The sequence below is a fragment of the Agelaius tricolor genome, unplaced genomic scaffold, assembly GCF_023055355.1.
Source record: "Agelaius tricolor isolate 1412-34295 unplaced genomic scaffold, bAgeTri1.0.p SCAF_8, whole genome shotgun sequence".
Classification (NCBI taxonomy): domain Eukaryota; kingdom Metazoa; phylum Chordata; class Aves; order Passeriformes; family Icteridae; genus Agelaius; species Agelaius tricolor.
Genome location: NW_027269268.1, coordinates 32,041,848 through 32,062,386, shown reverse-complemented (window position 1 = coordinate 32,062,386; position 20,539 = coordinate 32,041,848). Strand labels below are relative to the sequence as shown.

Here is a 20,539-nt window from a genome sequence, read left to right as displayed (position 1 = left end):
TGTCAGAAAAGAAACTAAAAGTCTGACTGTCTATATTTAGTACTAGTTGCTTGTTTGGGCTTTGAGAGAACTTGAGTGTCATGGTTTGATATTTACATTTACTCATAATTTTAGATGCAAAATGGAAAAATTGTCTTGGTAGCCCAGAAAATAAAGATGCTGGTTGTACTGTTGAGAGTGATGTGCAAGAGTTGTTGGAGGCTGCAACAAGAAGCTTTTATGGCTGTGTGCCACTTCTGAAGTCTTTGTAGTAGGCCCCCACCCTATTAAAATAACTCCTAGACTTCTGGCTGATGAACAGCAGCCCAGTTGTTCCCTTTTCACATGTCCTGGATGATGCCATTTAGCAAGAACTATTCAGCGGACCCTTTCATGGCTATTATAAATGTGCCTGCTTAGACTTACCTGTATGTGTCATGTCTTAAGGAAAGTCTAGCTACCTGTTAGCTGGCATTGCACTAGTTTTATAAGAAGTCTTTTTGGACAAGAGGTGTACAACTTGCCCATTGCATGAATGCTGTCAGAAAAATTTCCTATATTTAAGGCTGTCTGAATCAATAGAGTACTTTGGGAAACTAGCCCCTAATAAACAGTTTGTAAAACTGAGATTTGGCAACTTTGACATAGTCTCTATTAGATATTTTATGGAATAATCAGCTGAATCATGCTTAAACTTGTCATCATAAGGGGGGGAGGTAGCTGCTAGTCCTGAAAAGCCCTGGAAAGTGTAACAGTTTGAGGGAGGGTAAAGGAAACACCCTTGTTAGTGCAAGTCTTGTTGAATTGTAAGTTCTGTTAAGTTTTCAAGATGCATGCTGTTTTCTTCCTGTCATTGGAACTGACTAAAGGTACTGAGAGTTTTTGTCAGTATTTGATGGGAAAATCAGAAATGTTTTAGTTCTGCTCACCTTTTCACGTGTCTGGAGGTTCCTATTTGAGAAGCTGCATGCTATTCTGTATTTTGGTGTAGCTAGTTGGTTACAAACTACACCCAAGAGTTACTATCAGAAAAAAGGAATTGTATTACTGCCTTACCTTAATGATACTTTGGATGAAAATAGGCTGGCTGTAAAGCATAACTCGCATAACACATCATAAGGCTGCAATATTCATTATGTTTATTGAGTACTATACTCGTTAGCAGGTAAATCCGTCTTACTGCAGCTTGCAGGGATGTAATTGCATTTTTTTAATAGAAGTCTTCCTATAAAGAAGAATGGTTAGTCTTGAGAAATGCTAAGAAACTTTCTGATGCTGACTTTCCAAAGGACTTTTACTTTATTTGCATGTGTTGCATGTCTGACCATCAAATGAGATGTGCATAATGTAGGGGTAAGAATACTGTGTGTATATAAATTTAATGTGTGGTCAAGACATAAGTGAGTCCTTCACTGATTCATGGTAATAAGGGAAATTAAAAGCTTTGCCTACCTCAATAACATTAACCCAATAAAAAGTACAGTACTCTTGCTCAAAGTCTTTCTGTTAGTAGGTAAACTAAGGAGACAGTTAATGTTAACTGCTTTTTTCAAAAGTCCTTAATATTACTTTTAGGGATAGGGTTGAATTTTATTGGATTCTTTCCTAGAGCTCTTTCTTATTTGGGGATTTTTTCTTCCTTACACAGATAAAAATTGAGTAGGTATTCAAAGTGAAAAAACCATAAAAACTGCCACTTTCTAAAAAGACTTGTCCATGTGAGCTGTGTCCTATTAGCCTTCTTGTTAGATTTTTAAAATTAATCATTCTTGGAGGTCTGTAACAATAAGCAAAACATTGTGACTTTCATCTCTTCTCTTTGTGCAGTGGGTCATCATTGAACAGGCATGCTATGCATTCTCCATGGTGGTGGTGCCACTCTATGATACACTGGGGGCTGAAGCTATTACATACATTGTGAACAAAGGTAGGACACTTTCAGTAGCTCAGCAACTGAATATGTGATGGCAGAGCTGAGTGAGGGCAGAACTGTAGCCTTCTTCAGAAAAGCCTTCCATTGCAACATACTGAAGTACATATGGATCTAGTCTAAACTGAACTTGTCATGTTGATAATATAGTTCTTTTTCATCAGCTGACTTGTCATTGGTTTTCTGTGACAAACCTGACAAGGCCAGACTTCTGCTAACCAGTGTGGAAAAGGGAGAAACTCCAATACTCAACACCATTGTTATCATGGATTCTTTTGATGCGGATCTTGTGGAACGTGGTAAAAAGTGTGGTGTGGAAGTCTTCAGCATGAGAGAAATAGAGGTAAGAATGCTTCACCTGCTTAACTTGCTTTAATCCTGTTTGCTTGCCATGGATTAGTTTCAAAATCCTTAACTATCTCTTGGATTGAAGTTTACTCAAAAATATAAAAAATAATAGGAAGAAAAGAACTTGCTAATGGTATTTCACAATGCTCAAAGTATAAAAGTGGATATACCAAGATGACAGCATGAAAGCTTATTAATGTAGTCCAAGACTGAAGACTAGATCTCAGTGTTAAGGCTTGCCCATGTGAAGCATAATGTGATAATTATATGCTGTGACTAATATTTCAGAAATTCTTATTTCAAGGAGAGCCTGTGTAGGCTTTGGTCTTCTGAAAAATGGCACTTTTCCCTGTACACTGAATCTACAAGATGTTTTCTGGGGGAGAAGGAACATGTCAGTCAACCTCTTATAAGGATAAGGTTATGGTGATACAGGGGAATGAACTTTCAGGCTTTGAAAGTAGCAATCATTTTAATTAACCACCTGATGTCAAGTCTTGGTTTTGCATGTAGTTTTTGTGTGTGTAGATCTCTTATGCAAGTTTATTTCATAACTTCACTCATTTGGAGAATGTTCTTCCAGGATCAAATTGCATGTTGTATATGTTTGCTCTGAGATTATGAAATTTGGTTTAGCCTGGTTTCAGATGTAGTTCTGATGAAGGCTTGGCTCACTAGGCTTTGACTATCTCTAGATAAATGTACTTGTCTTGTGCAGGTGTCAGTAACTGGTGTGAAATGCCTCATTTCACTCAACTTGTTTTCATAGCAGTTAAGACAGCTATGTTATTAGGGCCACCTTCTGGTAAAGATACAACAATGTCAGCACACCTTCTTTCAAAAGACTGACTGGCAAACTGGCCTCATTAAGAGTGCCAGGTTAAAACAGGGCTAAAAATATGAAGTAGAGCTCAAGTTAAATTGCTTACAGTTCACTGGCCAAAGGGTTGGATTAAACTTAAAAAAGAATGGCCAAACTGTAAGTTGTTAGAATAAAATGAGATTCTTTCCTTGAGCTGAACTGCAGTTTTTGACAGAGGAAGATGCTTTCCACTGGATCTTCTAGCTATGGAAAAACAAAACTGAGGGTAAATGTTGCCTTTACAAAAGATGTTTGTATGCATAAGTAGTGATGTTCAGTAGTAGTATATAGCTCTTATTTCATTAATGCAAACATCAAGTGTTAAGTAATAGGTGTTCCAAGAGCCTTTTGTTTAAATCTCTGACAAGAAGTTAGAGGCAAGCTTAAATAATTGTAGTAGTCCTTCCATGAACAGGAAAGTTTTGTCACTTTTTTTTTTTTAAGGGGTTAGAGACTTAGAGTGTCTCCTGAAAGGTAACTATGAGCTGTTTAGGAGCTTAGACTAGAATGACTATTTCTAGCTTTGAGTAGTTGTTTTCTGGATTTCTGGCTTGAGTTTCTTGCTCAGCTGTGCATGGGTTATGTGAACTGTTCTGCTGCGTATGCCCTAGAAGCCATCAGCGTAGTTTCTGATGCCCAATATGTATCATGTGGTTACTTGTAGCTGAGTAAATAAATGGCTCTTTAATGGGAAGAGATGGTGGAGTTTTGTTGTAAGAGATCAAAACAAGTGTCTGGAGACTTCAGCTGTATATTCAGTAAATCCCAGATTTTACTCAAAGCAGGTTGTAGGGAGGTACTGAGCTTGTGGTCGTAAATCAAGTGGAGGTGCTGTTTTGAGCAGACAGCTATGTTGCCATAGTGGTAAATCTTTGCATAATGAACCCTTTCAAAAAGGCAAGCCTACAGGTATGGGAATGTTAACTGTCTTTCCAGACATTCCCTTTGTCTTAAACCTCCTTGGATAAATCTTAGAGGTACATGATACTAAAGAACTCTAGGGTTCAAAGGAATGAATATGCTGTTATTATGCAATTGGAATGTAAAGGCAGTGGTGAAGTTGATGTCTGTCCTCAAACATACCCTTCTTCCAAGGTTATACTTAACAGAAGGACCTCTTTAATTTGCATAAGCCCTTAAGGTAGTATTGTTTCTAGTTTTAAAGAGGCATGACAGTAGTAAGTCTTGGTTTGAAACTTTAAAGCTCATAGATACTAAACATTGACTTGCAAATGTTTCCTCTTATTTGTTATACTCTTGGTGGTAAAAGGATTGTTTTGGTGTCCTTTCCCTTTTGCCTGAAGAACCCTGACATCAGTGGTCAGGTCTGAATAACTAAGGAGGAAGAAGGGTTCTGGATGAACTCCTCCTGTATAGAAGGAGTTCAAACCACCAATGTCTTCCTTCATTTAACCAATAATTGTTGGTGGCACATCTCCATGAGGTATAGGATTGATTGATTGTCTGTCTTATCATAACCTTGAGCTTCCCTAATGACTTCTAGTTCATTAGCTGGAGAAAGCCTTGTGAGTTTTAGATAATTTATCACTTTTTCATTTGTAGAACATGGTAGTTATTCTATGTATTTTTGAAATGTGCTTTAAAGCTTTTGTTACTCTTACATTAACCAGAGAATCACCTAATGTTTTGGTTGGAAGGAACCTTAAAGATCTGGTTCCCATCCAGCCTCCAGCCATGGGTAGGGATTGCTGCACTGGGTTGCTAAACAAGTTAAAATGCCTTAGCAGAGAGTCTAAATAATGAAGTATTATGGTATTTAGTAATGTTTGGTAAATTTAAAGCAAGAAAGCTACATGTTTATGTCTACACTTTCTCTCTCTCTTCTCCTTTCTGCAGGAGCTAGGAAGAGCACACAGGCAAAAACCTATGGTAAGTGTGAAATTGGTTCAAGTGACAATGTGAAGCTGGTAAGCATTCTTTAGATCAAGCTAGCAAATCTCCCCATCTCTCATAGCTCAGAAATAACACTAGTACCCTGATGTTTTGTCCAGGAAAATACTTTCCCTTGCTGTCTTAACCATACTAATACTTTCTTAACTCTTGTAGCCTCCAAAGCCAGAAGATCTAGCAGTCATCTGTTTCACCAGTGGAACAACAGGTACACCTTGTTGCATTATGTGGAATTTATTACTCTGTATGTGCAAAATTAATTCAGATGCCCTCCTACTTCCCCTCCAAGATTTCCCCCTGCTGCTGCACCTTTTTGGCAAGTAGTAGCTGGGGTAGTGTTACAGTAAAGTTCCCTTGGATTTTTAATTTTTTTTTCCTGTTTATTAATACAGAGTTGCAGTCTTGGGGGGTAGAGGTGTTAATGTTTTTGGGTTTAGAAACAAATAATGAATTTATATTTACATAACAATAAGGGCTCTGCATCAGACTTCAGACTATCAATTCTTCCATAGTGGTTTTTTTGTACTTTATCAGCAAAATTGTTCCATGGGTCTAAGAACCTTGCTGTAAGACCAAAACAGACCGTCTAGATGTCACTCACTTGACATTTGTGAAGTTCATACCCACTGGCATGGAGCATAAGGAAAGAATACAGCAGCAAGCTATATTTTTAAAACAGATGTGAGAACAGAAATTAATCTGGATTTGATAGCTGCATCTTCACAGAAGAGTTGAATTTTGAGTGAGAGATATCAAAAAATGTGATGATTTCTTAAGTTTTGAGCTCCTTAAAGAGTTATAAGACTTCATCATAAACTGATTACTTAACTGCTGCCAGCTGTTCTTGACAGTGTTTTGTTTAGTTGATACACAAAGAAGTGTATTAGTATCAAAGAATGTTATCACATTAGTTTTGCCACTGCTACCTTAACTTCAAGGATCTGAATTTCACTGTTGAATCCTGATGTCCTCTTTCCTTAGGAAACCCTAAAGGAGCTATGATCACTCATCAAAACATAGTCAGCAATGCTTCAGCTTTTATGAAAACTACAGAGGTAAACTGAAAATATAAACATTGTGGACTTGCTTGAAGAGAAATAATCTCATGAGTAAAACAAACATTGAAATCTCTAACTTTGGTCTTAAGCTTTAGTAAGATCCAAGTGAAAATGTTACTTGACAGCACTCTGTGTCCACTAGTCAGAAGTCAATGTTTATTGGCTGTTCTGCCAGGGTCAAGAACCCAACAGATTTCCCATCTGTTCTGATGTAACCAAAGTGGTACAATGATCCTGATGTGAATGTAGATTACATTCTGCCATGGGCTTACAGTGTGTTTCTCATTAATGCAAGGAGTACTGTTTCTAAATTAAGCAACTGGTCTCACAATTAGCTCATGTAAGGTACTTTTGATATTGACCTTGGGGTAAATAAGGTAAACAAACTTCCTAATCTTAGATGAAAGTATATTTTTTCAAACCAGTGCTACCCCTACTCTCCCAATATATGTAATGGAGCTCTGTGGTTTATATCAGAATTTATTTCTTTTCAGAATTCTATGAATGATAAGTTGTAATAATCTGGTCACTATACTCAACTCTAAAAGATTATTCTTTCTGCTGTGTGTCTTTACTCATGCTAGAAAGTCATTGCTGTAGTCTTTAATAAAAAAAAAAACAATGCCGCTTCATTACAAGCAAAACTAAAGTAGAGGCTGTGTTCTAGAGCTAGATTTTACTGTTGTGTTTAACTTGGGCAAAATAGACTCAATGAGAACTAAACTTTTGCTAACACTTCCAGAAATCGTTTATGCCTTCTTCTGATGATGTGCTGATATCATTCCTGCCCCTGGCTCATATGTTTGAGAGAATTGTTGAGGTAAGCATCTGTTTGTTGTACTAAATTACTGAGAAGCTTACTTCTCTTACAGAATGCATCCAGGTGAAATATGCTCTTCCTTCTTGACTCTTGTAAATGTGTGTGAAAGCTTGAAATAAGGTTCAGGAAAGCAGTGTCCCATAAACAGTACATTGTGAGCTCTAGACAATTGGTTTTCATCCCAGAATATAAACATTAACCTTAGAGCTAGGGTTAATTAGAAACTGGTTTACTAGAACATGAGGCAATCCCTTAGCACATTTACACTGCCTAGAAATTCCCTCCAGTATAATTAATGCATTATTAAAAATCCATGCCGTTCTTTAGTCTGCAAACTTCAAAAATTTATTTTATAAGGAGGGATTCTGTTTGCTTACACAAAACTAATTTTAAGTTAAATTCACCATTTCTTCCAAGAAATTTCAGTAAAGAAGGGATTTTGTTTCAGGGTAATTTTCTTCTAGGAAATGGAAGTGGCTTTTAAAGCCATGTCAATGACAAACTTTGAAGTTCTCTTGGATCACTTGTTTTACCATGTAGCAAAATCTGAGGCTTAATTTTTGAGAATGAAATGGCTGCAGTTGTCTTAATGCTGGCAGTCTTGAAGACCTTTGGGCCCATTTTGGGTGCTTTTCATTATTGAATGGATGCAATTCCTGCAATTGTGCCTCTACAGGATGTAAGAAGTTCATGTATTAATTACTGCACTTACTGAAGTTAAATTAACACCTCTTCCTCAGGTGAGATTGCAAATACATATGTTGAAGTTTTATAGAGGGAGCATCCATGCAAGCATGAAAAATGCATATGAAGCCAGAAATTGTTGTATGACTTCCATTAGGAATCCTAAGTTTTCTGTAGAAAGTCTGTGTGTGTATATATATAAGTAAAAATGTCTATATTCATATGTGTCTGTCTGTGTGTGTGTATATATGTGTATATGTGTGTCTGTATATGCTACAAAGATTTGGAATAGTACACAACTGAGGTCTACAGGTGCCTTTGGGCATTCAGCACTTTTTCTTCCTGGTCACCTTAATATCAGTTACACCTCCATGTCTGTTCTACTTCCCTGTCTTGCACCAGAACATGCAAACAGCTCTGCTCTTGATTATGCAGTAGAAACAGGATAGGAACTTTCATTTTAAAAGAAAAAATTAAAAGAGTGTTTGGATTGCAGTATTTCTCTGCCTGTACAAAATAGGTGGCATAACTACATAAGGAAATTAACCAAGACATTATTGGTAGAAAGTAGAAAAGATTTCTTGCTGTTTGGGGTAGATATGAACACAGGCTCTGTGAGAACCAGTCTTTACAGTCCTGTTTTAAAGTTGATTTTCCTTGGTTTTGGCATCATGTGGAAGTTAGAGGGTCAATGAACTTGGCTTGACAATTATACTGTTCCTGCTTACTAAAGGCAGTTGCTGCTCAGTCCATAAAGACTGATATTTGCTGCATTTAGCAGATGGTGGTAAAATATAGGTGGGGGAAAAGTGACACTTTAGCGTGTCTCATGCTGTAAATAAGAGGATGGATAGTAGGGAATGAAGGAAAAGCAGATAGGTATAAACACAAGGGAGAAGAGAGATGTTAAACACTAATAATGTAGGAAAATAAAGTGAGGTGTGTAAAGTAGGTGGTGAAACTCCTAGTCTTCTAGCTTCCAGACAGAAAATATTGAACATAACAGGATTTAGTCTGCCTACCTTTATGTGAGTTTGAAGTGATACAGAGATAAGCTCTGGCTCTGCTAGAATCTTCTGAAGAGCATCTTGATCAAGAACAAGTCCTCTGCTCATATCAGTCCTGTGAAATGAGAAGGAAAACCAGAGTGCAGGGATTGGAAATGAAGTAGCAAGTAGGCAGAAATCCTCACTGGCCTAGTAAAATAGCATGTGTGGACTGTAAATGCAGAATTTCTAGGTATAAAGCAGGGGACAAACAAGTCTAATATTTTTAAACAAGCTTGCTAATTATTTCAAATGGAGAAGTTCTCCTTTTCAGTCTTTTGCTAGCTCTTGAGTCACCAGCATTACCTTATTTGACCAACTGCCCTTTTTGGATAGAGGCTTTTGTGCTAAGCTTGAAAGTGTGGTTTGTGTACACCAGATGTGTCTTGCTACTTGATCTTTCTAATGCTGTCTTAGTGTGAGAATGCTGCAAAGCTACTCCAGAAGTTGAGAGGGTTTAAGGTCAATCCACACTGCATAGGACTGTCATACATACAGAGCTGGAACACATTGTACCTCCTGTGTTTTCAGAGTGTTTACTTTTTTCTAACAGTGTGTGGTTCTGTGCCATGGAGCCCGGATAGGATTCTTTCAAGGGGATATCAGACTCCTCATGGATGACCTAAAAACACTGCAGCCAACTGTATTTCCTGTAGTACCAAGACTGTTGAACAGAATGTTTGACAAGGTAAGTCTACAGGCATGAGTGCAGGCTTTTAAGAGACTCCATAAAGTTTCTGCTGCCAGAGTAGGAGTAACTGCTGTGTCTGGGATATTAAATTGGCATGCTAACAAATGTGTGCATCTCTTTCTAAAAGAGAGCTGAAAATGCAGAGAATAGTACTAGTTGCATTAAAACACTTTCAGGCAGCAATACTAGTGTTGAAAAGTCTGACTAGGGGACTTGATTCTCTCTATCTTGATTCAGGACTTAGTGTTTGCTCTGAGCAAGTTATTTAAGTCTAGTCTACAACACGAAAATGAGGCTTGGCATCTGCATGCCACACTTTTAGCGTCTGACTCACGGAGTGGAATTTGCAAAGCAAGGTCAGGTGTTTGCCTGCGTTTGCATGGACACAGACAAATTTCCTACATGGCAGCCAGAGTCTGTTCTAGCTGGGAGAACTGTAAACCAGCCAATTGGGAGTGCTGGGGAGGTGTCTGTAGCCTCACTCTCCTGTGTGTGCTGCGTGCCTGCTCACAGTTAACTGAGATGGGAATTTGGAAGTAGATTCTTTCCTGAGCTTCAGATTTTAACTGGCCTTTTGCATATGGGTGACTGACTCCTTTTAGGGTACAACCAGGGGAGCTAAAGGATATAATAAATCCTATGACTGCTAAAGAAATGGCAGAGCTGTCTATGCTGTCTTAGCCAGGAAATTTCTCCGATCATGAGGCTAGAGACAAGGTTCTGTTTGGCTAGGGAGTCCATTTGGAGGGGAGGAAAACCTGAGACTAGCTTTTAGTACTTAAAATGTAGCTCCTTATTCTGCTCACACATTCTCTACTGGAATTGGAGAAGCACAGTCAAAGCTTGGGACTTTGTTCTCATGATTTCCTCTTGCTTCTTTAGTCTGCTGCCCTGAGGCTTCCACCTCACCCACCCTTGCAGTGACCTAGCATGTGAAGCTGGCAGGTTGGGGAATTGCCATAGCAGGGGGGCATAATGCTGCAGTCATTTCAGTCATAATGCTGAGTCTTCCTCCCTCCAAATGAATGTACTAATGTTTGGCTTGCTATTGAGCCTGCTCTCTGCCTTCCTAAGAACAACTAGAAGGAGACTTTGAAAAGTGATCTAAAGGGCAAATTTGTATATGCAAGACAGATCTCCATTTGGTATTTCTGAAGTGACCTGCATCTGCTCACAACACCATGTTTTACATTATGTATTATGGTAGGGTTCTTTTCAGAAAATGCTGAGGATTATGCTCAATTTGGATTTTGGTGATACTAGAAAAGAGAAGTAAACCATTTTCATTCATACATGTTAATGAAGAAATTATGCATTGAAACAACATCACACAGTTTGATGCATATCAAGAATTTAAGTGCTGATTTCAATTCTTGAACTGAGATCAAAATAAAAATTCACAAGTATTTCTTACTAGAATTAAGATGCCTATCAATAAAAGTTGTTTTAATTTGTTTGGTTTTCACTGTTAGGAGTCTCTATGCATGCATATGTTAGAAAAAGGGAATGGTAGTCTATGAGAATTCTAACCATAGTTCATCTTTCTTAATAGATTTTTGGGCAGGCAGATTCCTCAATAAAGAGGTGGCTGCTGGACTTTGCTTCCAAGAGGAAAGAAGCAGAACTCAGAAGTGGTATAGTTAGAAATAACAGTTTCTGGGATAAAGTCATCTTCCGTAAAATACAGGTATGCTTGAAAGCCTCTGCGTTAAACTTTGCAATTGGTGGATTTCATACCAATACTTACAATTTGCTATGGCTTTTTCACTGAGTTAAGACTACCTGGCTACTCAGAGTAAAAATCAGAGCTGGCTTTTTATTTTCAACCTCATTTTTTCAATTCCCTTAGTTGTCATATGTATCAGCTAACTGTGTCAAGGAAATCACTCTGAAGCAGTCTGGTGCCTCTCTCTTACTGCTTTGAAAGCAAACATTGTCCTTCTGAAGGAAGAATGCTAAGTATAACACAGTGCCACCTGTAACCCCCACTGTGGTCTCCCTGTTTGTCACTAAGTCATGCCTGCTGTTATATCTGACACTCACTTGATATGGCCTTAACCTTGGCTGTACAACATGTCTATGTTGCTGCTTTTTGTAGCATTCAGGATGTATCAGAAACTGATACAAGGCAGTTAAATATAAAGCCATCACTTGGGGCCATGGCTTAAGCTCCTTTTTGCAGAGTCTGCATTGCAGTGACACCGTGTACAGATACTTTGTTTGAGATTCTGTATCTTCCAGCCATTGATGAGACTAGAAACACTGCAAGAAAAACAGCTTGCAATAGCAGACTAAACTTTTACTCTCTAACATTTGTGGGTGGCACTGTAGGTGAACAGTGGCTAAGGGTGTCATAGAAGATGACTCTGGAAATATTTCTGCAATGCTTTTGGTGTCCACAGTATCTTGTGTCTGTTGTAGGCAAGTTTGGGAGGAAGAGTAAAGCTGATGGTCACAGGAGCAGCACCTGTGTCTGCAAGTGTACTGACCTTCTTGAGAACAGCTCTTGGTTGTCAGGTGAGTTGCCTGGCCTTAAGTCCCAAACCCTAAATATTTTAACACCTGGCTCCTGGAGTGTTTAACATCTCTACTCTCCCTTAGAGAGTTCCCTTGTTAGAGCTTTTCTAGCAGTCTGATTATATGGATAACTCTTTCTAGTATTCTTGGAGTTGATACAAGTGCATGCTCTCTTCCCAAGTTTCTCTCAGTCCCCTGAAATTTCTGTATTCATCCCAAAGTTTTAACTGAAGTAACCAGCTGACCTGTTTTAGGAAAGATTTTTTTTGTGGGCTGCAGTAAGCAATAAATTACCTACTTTATTTAATTTTCTGGAGTTTGCCTTGCTTACAGAAGTATTTTTGACTACTGTAGGAAATCTAATAATCATGTGGTAATATTGTAGTGTTGCTGTTTTGAACATGAGGTGAATCAAATTGCACATGTTGCATTTATCTTCAGAGCCTCTTCAAAGTATAAGCTTCTGGAGGCAAAAATTGAACAGCAGTGGCATAAAATAGAACAAATGTGTTGAAATTAAATAAATTCAATTACAATTAAATTTCAAGCCTAGAAAGCAAAATAATCTAAAATGTCAGGCTTCCATAATTTCCTGAAGTTTTTCAGTGGTGTGCTGGTGTAACAATGCATTTTGCATAGAAAAGGGAAGCCTGTCATGTGTATAGCAATCACAGAGCTGTCATGAGGCATAGGGATTCCATTTCTGGCTGTCTCAGACAAACCTATTTTTAAATTATGTGAATGAAGTCACTACGAGTGCTATGGTTCTTCACTTCATTCTTGCTTCTTCTGCTGTTTTCTGTTTTAGTCTACACAGGTGTCCCATGCTGTGTGAAACTTTGGAGTATATATTGGAACTGAAGGTGGAATATTAGCACTTAAAACTGTATTGTGATAAAACTAATATTTCAGGGATTTTTTAGAAGGTGCTGAGGGTTTTGGTACACTTAAATTTAAACAATTAGAAGAAAATAAACATAATATTAATTGCATTTTAATGAAGAAACTGTGTTGAAAAATAATGGTCTTTAGATTATATTTTGATTTCACCTTCTAGTTCTATGAAGGTTATGGACAGACTGAATGCACAGCTGGATGCTCCCTGTCATTGCCTGGTGACTGGACTGCTGGTATGATGTTCAGCTGTCTACCTGTCTGTTAAATTTTAGGATTACTGAAATTTTTAGAGGTCCCTGATCACTTTGTTTAATCTTCACTAACTATATCCCTGATCACTTTATTTATTCACCTATCATGAAGGATAAGATTGGTTTTCTTCAAGTGAAATAAAAAAAATTGAAGAGATCCCTTGACATTTCTACCCTAAATAGCTATGAATGTTCAGTAATTCAAACTTCTAATAGGATTTGTTCTTGTAAGTTGAAGTAGCTTTAGGAGAAGGGAGGTCACAGTATTAACCCTTGTAGTTTCTATCAAGCACAAATCTTCTGTGTATAATGGCAGTTCTAGAAATAAAAATGGCATTTTTTGGTGTTGGGAATCAAGAGTTTGTACTTCCTTGAGCTGTTACATCTCTAGCTCCCTAACTGATATAATATTGCTAATGGAAACTGCATGGGACTTCTGCTACTTAAATATGTCTGTAGAGTGAGGATCCTGATTATAAGAAAAAGCAAGCTTGAATACACGGTTCAGCTTGTAACATTCTTAGGGATATCTGAGAATTTAATGTTTCAGTCCTGGCAAATTTAAGCTACCAGAAATCAGTTTTCCATCTTTCTTCAGTGTTAAGCAGCTTATTTTTTTCAGAATCTGACTAAAAAGCATCAGGCTATTGAAGTGTTACTGTATTTAATAGGTCATGTTGGAGCACCAATGCCATGCAATATCATCAAGCTTGTTGATGTACAAGAAATGAATTACTTGGCTGCCAAAGGAGAGGGTGAGGTAAGTAAGAAAGGCAATATGAGCCTCTTGGGAAATTTTGGAATTTTTGTTTTTTGTTCCTGAAATAACTGAGTTTAGGAAAAGTGCTAAACATGGCCTGCTACATAAAATCTAAGATGCCTGCATGCCATACTAGTTAATGATTCAAAGAAGCAAATCAGGAAATAGTAAATGGGGGGGGGAGAAGAAAGAGCTTACATAGCAATGTTATCCCACAGGTTAACAGATGGTTTTATGACCATACCTAAGGCTGTTTGACAAGGCAACATCTTCCAGGTGTGGAATAGCTGGGAAGTGTGGCCACCTCATAGTGCAGCTACCCTTCAGCAGAATGCTGGCAGAGGGCTTCCCTCCCACCCTGCTGCAAGGGCCAGAGAGCAGCTGATGTGTACAGCCAGTTACCCAGCTTGTGATCTGTGAGATGAGGTCACTTGAAGTGGCTGGCAACTTCTGAGAAATGGACATCAAGTGTCATGAAGGTTGCTGATGATCTGTGATGCCTGCCTGCACACTTTTCTGAATTTTTTTATGCAATCTGCACAAATTGAACACGTATGTTTTACAAATTGCATTTTGAGGACTCAGCTTTACATGTGATGCTATATGCTGTCTTCTAAAATATTTTTTCAAAATTAAGTGTATACAGATTTAACTTTGTATCTACTTTGAAGAGATGTTCATGTAGTAATTTATTTTCCCCAAGCTTTGAAGGCAGATTAACTATGGTGTCTTTCATATGCTTTCAAGAGGCTGTGGGGGCAACTGAGGGAGTGAGAAATTAAAAATAGCTTAAGCAAGTAACTGATCTGTGGCTATAAAGGATTTATAATATTTATTTGTTTTGGTTGTGATTCATATGAGACTAGAAACAAATCATTGAGCTTTAACTCCCAGAAATACTCAAGGATTTTGTTGGTCTTCGTGGTGGGAAACTGCTTGCAAGTGAAGAACAATGTCAAAAGTCATCTATCTTGCATATGACTCCATATTTAGTCTTCAACAGCAAGTTTTGCTTCACTTTCAGTATGTTCTTAGAGCTTGGTTTGCTAGAGGAACTGAGTATAAATTCTTATAATGAGAAATAGTTAAATAGTTTTTTTAAATCTCCTAAAAGTGTTTTGCTTTCACTTAATGTGAAAATGTGCTGCATTAGGAATTACTTTGAACTTGAATAAAAATGGTAGCTCCTTAATGTATCAGCTGCCCTCTTAGTCTTTCAGGCCTAATTTCCTCAGTATAAACTATTCTAAATATAACAAAAAAGTATTGTAACTTGCTTCACAGAACTCAAAGCCCATTGCTTTTGAATTGGCTCTCCTTATGCATTTGCCTAAAAGAAATATTCTTCCTTATTTTCTGTTTTTTATTTGGGTTAAGTATTTCTAGTCCCCTTCTCTGAGAGTAAGCTTGCAATATTCTCTGCTCTGTCAGCCTTGATTTTCACTTTCGCCAGTCAAGAAGAATAAATATGTGAATAGAATTATATATGAGCATATGCAGAAGAGGTCTCAGTGCCAGCTAGCAGGATACAGATAAATGGTTGGCTGTCTCTACTGGGAAAAGCTGTGACCTGCTGTGATCTCAGGGGCTGTGAAAAATTAACATTTGATTATTCAGTCTTTGACTTGACTGGGACATGTAGAGTCCTCTTTTATTTGTATCCTTCCAGATAAGGTCTATTTTAGAACAGAAGTTACTTGCTTTGCAAATATTACTTTAGTTTGGTCCCAAGTTTGTTACTGTCTCCATAAGGTCATGAGAACCCTCACTGATACTCTGATCTCCCTCCTATTGACAACATCTCATGTTCATTATATTGTAGCTCACCAGCATAATGGGTAGGCACCGAAAGTTTTTCAAAAACTGATTGCTGTGCTACATTAGTAATTCCTTCTAGCCTAGTTTTTGGACAACAAATGTTATTTGCTTGATACACAACTGGTTTTTTCTCCATTAGTTTTAGCACAATGCCCCTGCTGTTTACCAAAGCTGAAATGAACATGTTTCCAGGCTGAGAGATCGTATTTCTGGATCTAGCAGAATTTTTTCACATAAATAAAACCAAATTTCTTCTGATAGGTTCCCATTATTCAAATAGTGGGTAGGAAGACTATTGCTAGACTGGAAGAGATTACATCCTTCCAATTGCTTCTTATTCAATTTCATACCAATGGAAAACATTAGGTCTCCAAAAACCATGAGAAGAAGTTCCTATACAAACACAAATTTCCTCTTTCCTTTTAATGGGCATTAAGAATCATTGGAGGATGAATTTTTTATAGTAGTGGTTGCTAACTTTCCTTCAACAAATGGCTCTTTTCAGGTGTGTATTAAAGGGGTAAATGTGTTTCGTGGCTATTTAAAAGATCCAGAAAAAACAGCGGAGGCTCTGGACAAAGATGGCTGGCTTCACACAGGAGATATTGGGAAGTGGCTACCAGTAAGTTAACTTACACAGCTGCAATAATACTTTCATAGTTACTGGCAGAAATTTAATAAATATATTAGAAAACATTTGGTATTGAACCGAATTAGTTAGGTGAAAGACAAGAATTTGTGGATAATCACTGTTGTAGCTGAATCTGTGTGCCTGGGCCTAAAAAAGTATTGACCGTGCCAGTGCTGAGGCTTTCCCCACTTCAGATTAGATGGATACATAACCTATTTTCTTCTAACACTAGTTTAACTATTCTCTGGTTTTAACAGTTTCACTGTGCCAGTGTGGCATGCCTATGGTGTGTAGATTGGTTTTTCACTTGAAGTGCCTCCTCTGAGTAAAAGTTATTTCTTCCAACAGAATGGTACATTGAAGATCATTGACCGGAAAAAACACATATTTAAACTAGCCCAGGGAGAGTACATAGCACCAGAGAAAATAGAGAATGTGTATCTGAGATGTGAAGCTGTTGCACAGGTGTTTGTCCATGGAGAGAGCTTGCAGGTAAGCATTTTTCAGGTAATTTTAAAAATTAATGCAAAAGGAGACTCCAGTGAAGTCTTCCTTTCTTCCTTCCCCTCACCCCAAATTTTGGGACTGAAATTTAATTTTTTATTGTAAACTATTATCATTATGCATTTTGGTTCTGATAGGATTCCAACAGTTACATAGCATGTTTCTGGATTTAGTTTCACACCAGGTAGTGGAGCTAAACTAATTTGCATATTGACTGTATATAAATTGCTAACAGTGTGCAGTGGGAAAAACCCAAAAAACAAAACCGAAAAACCCTTGCATACCAAGAAAGAACCTGGATATCTTGGGGGTTTTCAAGTGTAAAGAAAAATGTGGATCTTAATTCTTTCAGTTCAGCTGAACTGAACTGCACTTGCTGTGTTCAGGTAGGCATCAGAGAAAGCTGCTGACTTTACAGCAGGATCAGAAATGCTCCCCAAAGAAATGTGTAGGAACTAAAGTGTTGACTTAGGAGTTTTTGTCAAGCTTTTCTCTTTTTTTTAGGCCTTCTTAGTAGGTGTTGTGGTACCTGATCCTGATACTCTGCACAACTGGGCCAAGAAAAAGGGATTTGAAGGCTCCTATCAAGAGCTATGCAGAAACAAGGTAAGGGGCATATCTAACTGAACGGTTAGCTGTTCTGCATCCACTTTTTCAAGTTGCTGCTTATGGAAGCATGAAGCTATATAGTATATTTCTGTATCCACAGGATGTAAAAAAATATATTCTGGAGGACATGGTGAGAATTGGGAAAGAATCTGGTTTGAAGTCATTTGAACAGGTATGATGCTTATGAGAACCAAATACCTAATTCTTTAAACTTGTCAATACCAATATGATCTGATTCTCCAAAAACTGCTTTTAGTTTGTGTCTGGAAAACTTTTCAAGTGATGTGCTTTGGTAAGATATCTGGGGGAGTTTTTAATAGTCTTGTCTATTTCAAGGAATACAGCTTGGCTAGTAACTTTTTATTTTCCAGGTGAAAGACATCGTCCTGCACACTGAAATGTTTTCTATTGAAAACGGCCTGTTGACACCAACACTGAAAGCGAAGAGACCAGAACTGCGAAAATACTTCCAGTCACAGATAGATGAACTCTATGCTAATGCCAAAATGTAACTGCAAATGGAATGAGGAAAGTGGCACACGTCTGTCTACTGTTGGCCTTCGTATCTGTATTTTGACTACAGCAAAAATAGGGAAGGAAACTGTGCAATCATTAACTTGTACAAAAATGGGTACTTGCCATAGGAACATTGAAGAAATGGAACACTGCCTTACTGTCAAGTCGTGTTGCATACTGTTTTTATGGTGACCTACAATTTCCAAAAAGAGCCTTAACTATAAATGGTAACTATATGTAAGTTATTTAATATTTCCTTGGTCAAAAATGGGACTCACCTTCACCAAGGGGCTAAGGTTTTATTGCCAGCATGTTTGCTGTCTGCAGTGTGTTTTGCAGTTGTCAATTCCACAAAGGATTTGACAGCTTTGAAAATGCCTCTAAGTATCTTGCATTCTCAGAAAAATTACTTAAGCTGTTCAAAACTGCCCCCTCCCACCCAACCACCAAAAACCCCAAACCCTTACAGTTTGCATGGCTGGTATCACATCTTTTGTTAGTCCCAGTATTAACTGGGGCAAGGCATCTGAGCTGTATCTCCCCTCTACATCTGCAGCCAGTTATGGGATGTACTTCTATAAGGTAGAAGTCAGCACTCCACACAAAGAAGATTGATGAATAGAAGTTCCTCAGAGTCTGCATATGGTGGTTCTGCACTGTGTGGATGCAATTCATTCAGCAAGTGTAGCCTCTGCTACATTAGCATGATTCTGGAGTGGTGCCAGCCCTGCAAATGAGCAGATCCCAACTCTGGCAAGAACACTAGAGACCTAAAAACCAAATCAGAAGGCTGGGCTATGCTAACAGTCAGGGTAAACATTGCACCTGTACCAGACACTTGTTGCCCTGTAATGAACTTGTATTTAAAATGTGTTTTTATAAAAATGTGCCAGGCCCTCTCTAAGTGGAAGAGCTTCTGACATAACCTGTTTTCTGTGCTTTATGTATGAGCCATGGAGTACTTTTCACTGAATAGCAAAATAGGTCAGGTAGAATGTTTTTGCCTGATGCTTTGCAGCAATTGGAATGATTTATACATGCCAACAGAACTGTGTGTTGGCCCAGGATAGGTATTTGTTCAGGGATAAAAACCTAATTCCCAGATAAATTGCAAAATAACTAGTTATTACCTTTTGTTTGAAAAATCAGCAGAAATAAGCCTTATTACAGCATAAGTCTTTTGCTATCCTTAACAGAGTTGGTTTTGCATTAACATTCATTGCTGTTTTTTGAAAACATGGATATATGTAAAATACAAGCACAACAAGGTTTGCACTAAGATTTGTGTGTGATTGTAATGCACTACTCTGTAGCATAATTTCGTATGTGTATACAATTCAGGTACACAAATCCAAGTCAACTGTTAGAGCAGTAGTTTTACATTGAAATTCAAATGTTTGCTTAGTGTTGGCTATTTCTATGTTTTATAAAACCAAAACAATTTTCAAAACCAATGAAGGAAACCAAAATAAATATTTCTGCATTTCAATGCTGTGATGTGTTTGTTTATCAAGGAAAAATGCTGCTGACTAACGTGCCCAGGTGTAATACTCTAACTGACAAGGTGTAAAACTCCACTGCTACAGACATACTTAATACAGTATAAAGGCTGGTTGTTTACACTTTTGCTTTTGGAAAGTGACTTTTTATGTTTAAGGTGTTGGCCAATATTTGTAAGAAAAGGATGCTCTTGTATGTAACTTGCTCTTTCAATTCTTTACTAAACAAGCAAATATTTTATTTTTGTCTTTTTCCTGGCAGTTGTGTTCTTACCATCACTTCAAATGACTTAAGTGAAAGGTGGAGTTTTCTGAAACACTGCCTGGGTGGTAGTGGGTTTCCTTATTCCTGCCCTCCCACCGTGCATTTGGCTTAAATTGATGGTATGGTTTGAGAGATTTCAGGGATGGAGTTACCAGACCAGGGTAGAGGAAGCACCACCACCCACACATTATTTAAAAGCTCCGTGAGAATATAGATGTCAGTGCAAGATGCTAAGCAAACTTCTGCTCCTACTCACTATAGAGTTTCTCCTCTCAAGTAATTTTGTGTTTTCTTTTATACATTTCTTCTATACTGAAGGAAACCTAAACCAAATTTGTCACTTACTGAATAACATACTCAAATCTGTGTGTATGCTGCTTGGAAAGGCAGGGAAGTGTCACCACACATCACCTACTGGAGCTAGCTGAGAAATGGATGAGAATTGGATCCAAGGTTTATGTTCTTAACAACATTCTATTGAAGAAACCTTTCTGGAAAAGCATCTATCACTACAGAAACAAATTCGTCCTGTATTATTTGTGACTCATGGAGCTAGATGCTATAGCCAGCAAAATAGAAGTCTAAAGAGAACTTACCACCTCTTAAGCCTAAAGTGTGTATTTCACTGTTTTAGTTTGTCTGGCTAAAGCCAAAGGGGTGTGTGTGGGTGTCGGTGTCACCACTGCCAGTGGATGAAGAGCTGTGGCAGTCCCTCCAACTGACGGGACGTGACAAATTGCCAAATCTCCTCTTAACACTTTTATTGCCAGAGATGGAATTGTATATTTTCAAGCTAAAGCCTACTTTTTTTGGCGCTGTTTAAATTAATTTCTGAACTGTTTGTGACCGTAGCTTTCTATCTTTGCAGAAGCGATCTCTTTCGCTTGCTTTTCCAGATGCACAGCGTCAGTTTAGGGAAAGGGAGGGGAGAAAAAACCAAGAA

The 20,539-nt window shown here is 38.0% G+C and overlaps 1 protein-coding gene across 1 annotated transcript in view; it reads left to right on the top strand.

The window, feature by feature from the left end:
• ACSL1 (acyl-CoA synthetase long chain family member 1) overlaps positions 1-19,321 on the top strand; it is a 38,132-nt gene extending 18,811 nt beyond the window's left edge. The window contains exons 6-21 of the mRNA XM_071432202.1: positions 1,807-1,906; positions 2,074-2,252; positions 4,977-5,009; positions 5,187-5,238; positions 6,012-6,085; positions 6,831-6,908; positions 9,192-9,326; positions 10,882-11,016; positions 11,751-11,846; positions 12,904-12,976; positions 13,666-13,754; positions 16,078-16,194; positions 16,552-16,695; positions 17,212-17,313; positions 17,417-17,488; positions 17,688-19,321. Coding sequence (XP_071288303.1) covers positions 1,807-1,906; positions 2,074-2,252; positions 4,977-5,009; positions 5,187-5,238; positions 6,012-6,085; positions 6,831-6,908; positions 9,192-9,326; positions 10,882-11,016; positions 11,751-11,846; positions 12,904-12,976; positions 13,666-13,754; positions 16,078-16,194; positions 16,552-16,695; positions 17,212-17,313; positions 17,417-17,488; positions 17,688-17,828 — 1,620 coding nt within the window. The 3' untranslated portion in view covers positions 17,829-19,321. The remainder of the gene's footprint in view (positions 1-1,806; positions 1,907-2,073; positions 2,253-4,976; positions 5,010-5,186; positions 5,239-6,011; positions 6,086-6,830; positions 6,909-9,191; positions 9,327-10,881; positions 11,017-11,750; positions 11,847-12,903; positions 12,977-13,665; positions 13,755-16,077; positions 16,195-16,551; positions 16,696-17,211; positions 17,314-17,416; positions 17,489-17,687) is intronic.
• The last annotated feature ends 1,218 nt before the right edge of the window (positions 19,322-20,539 follow it).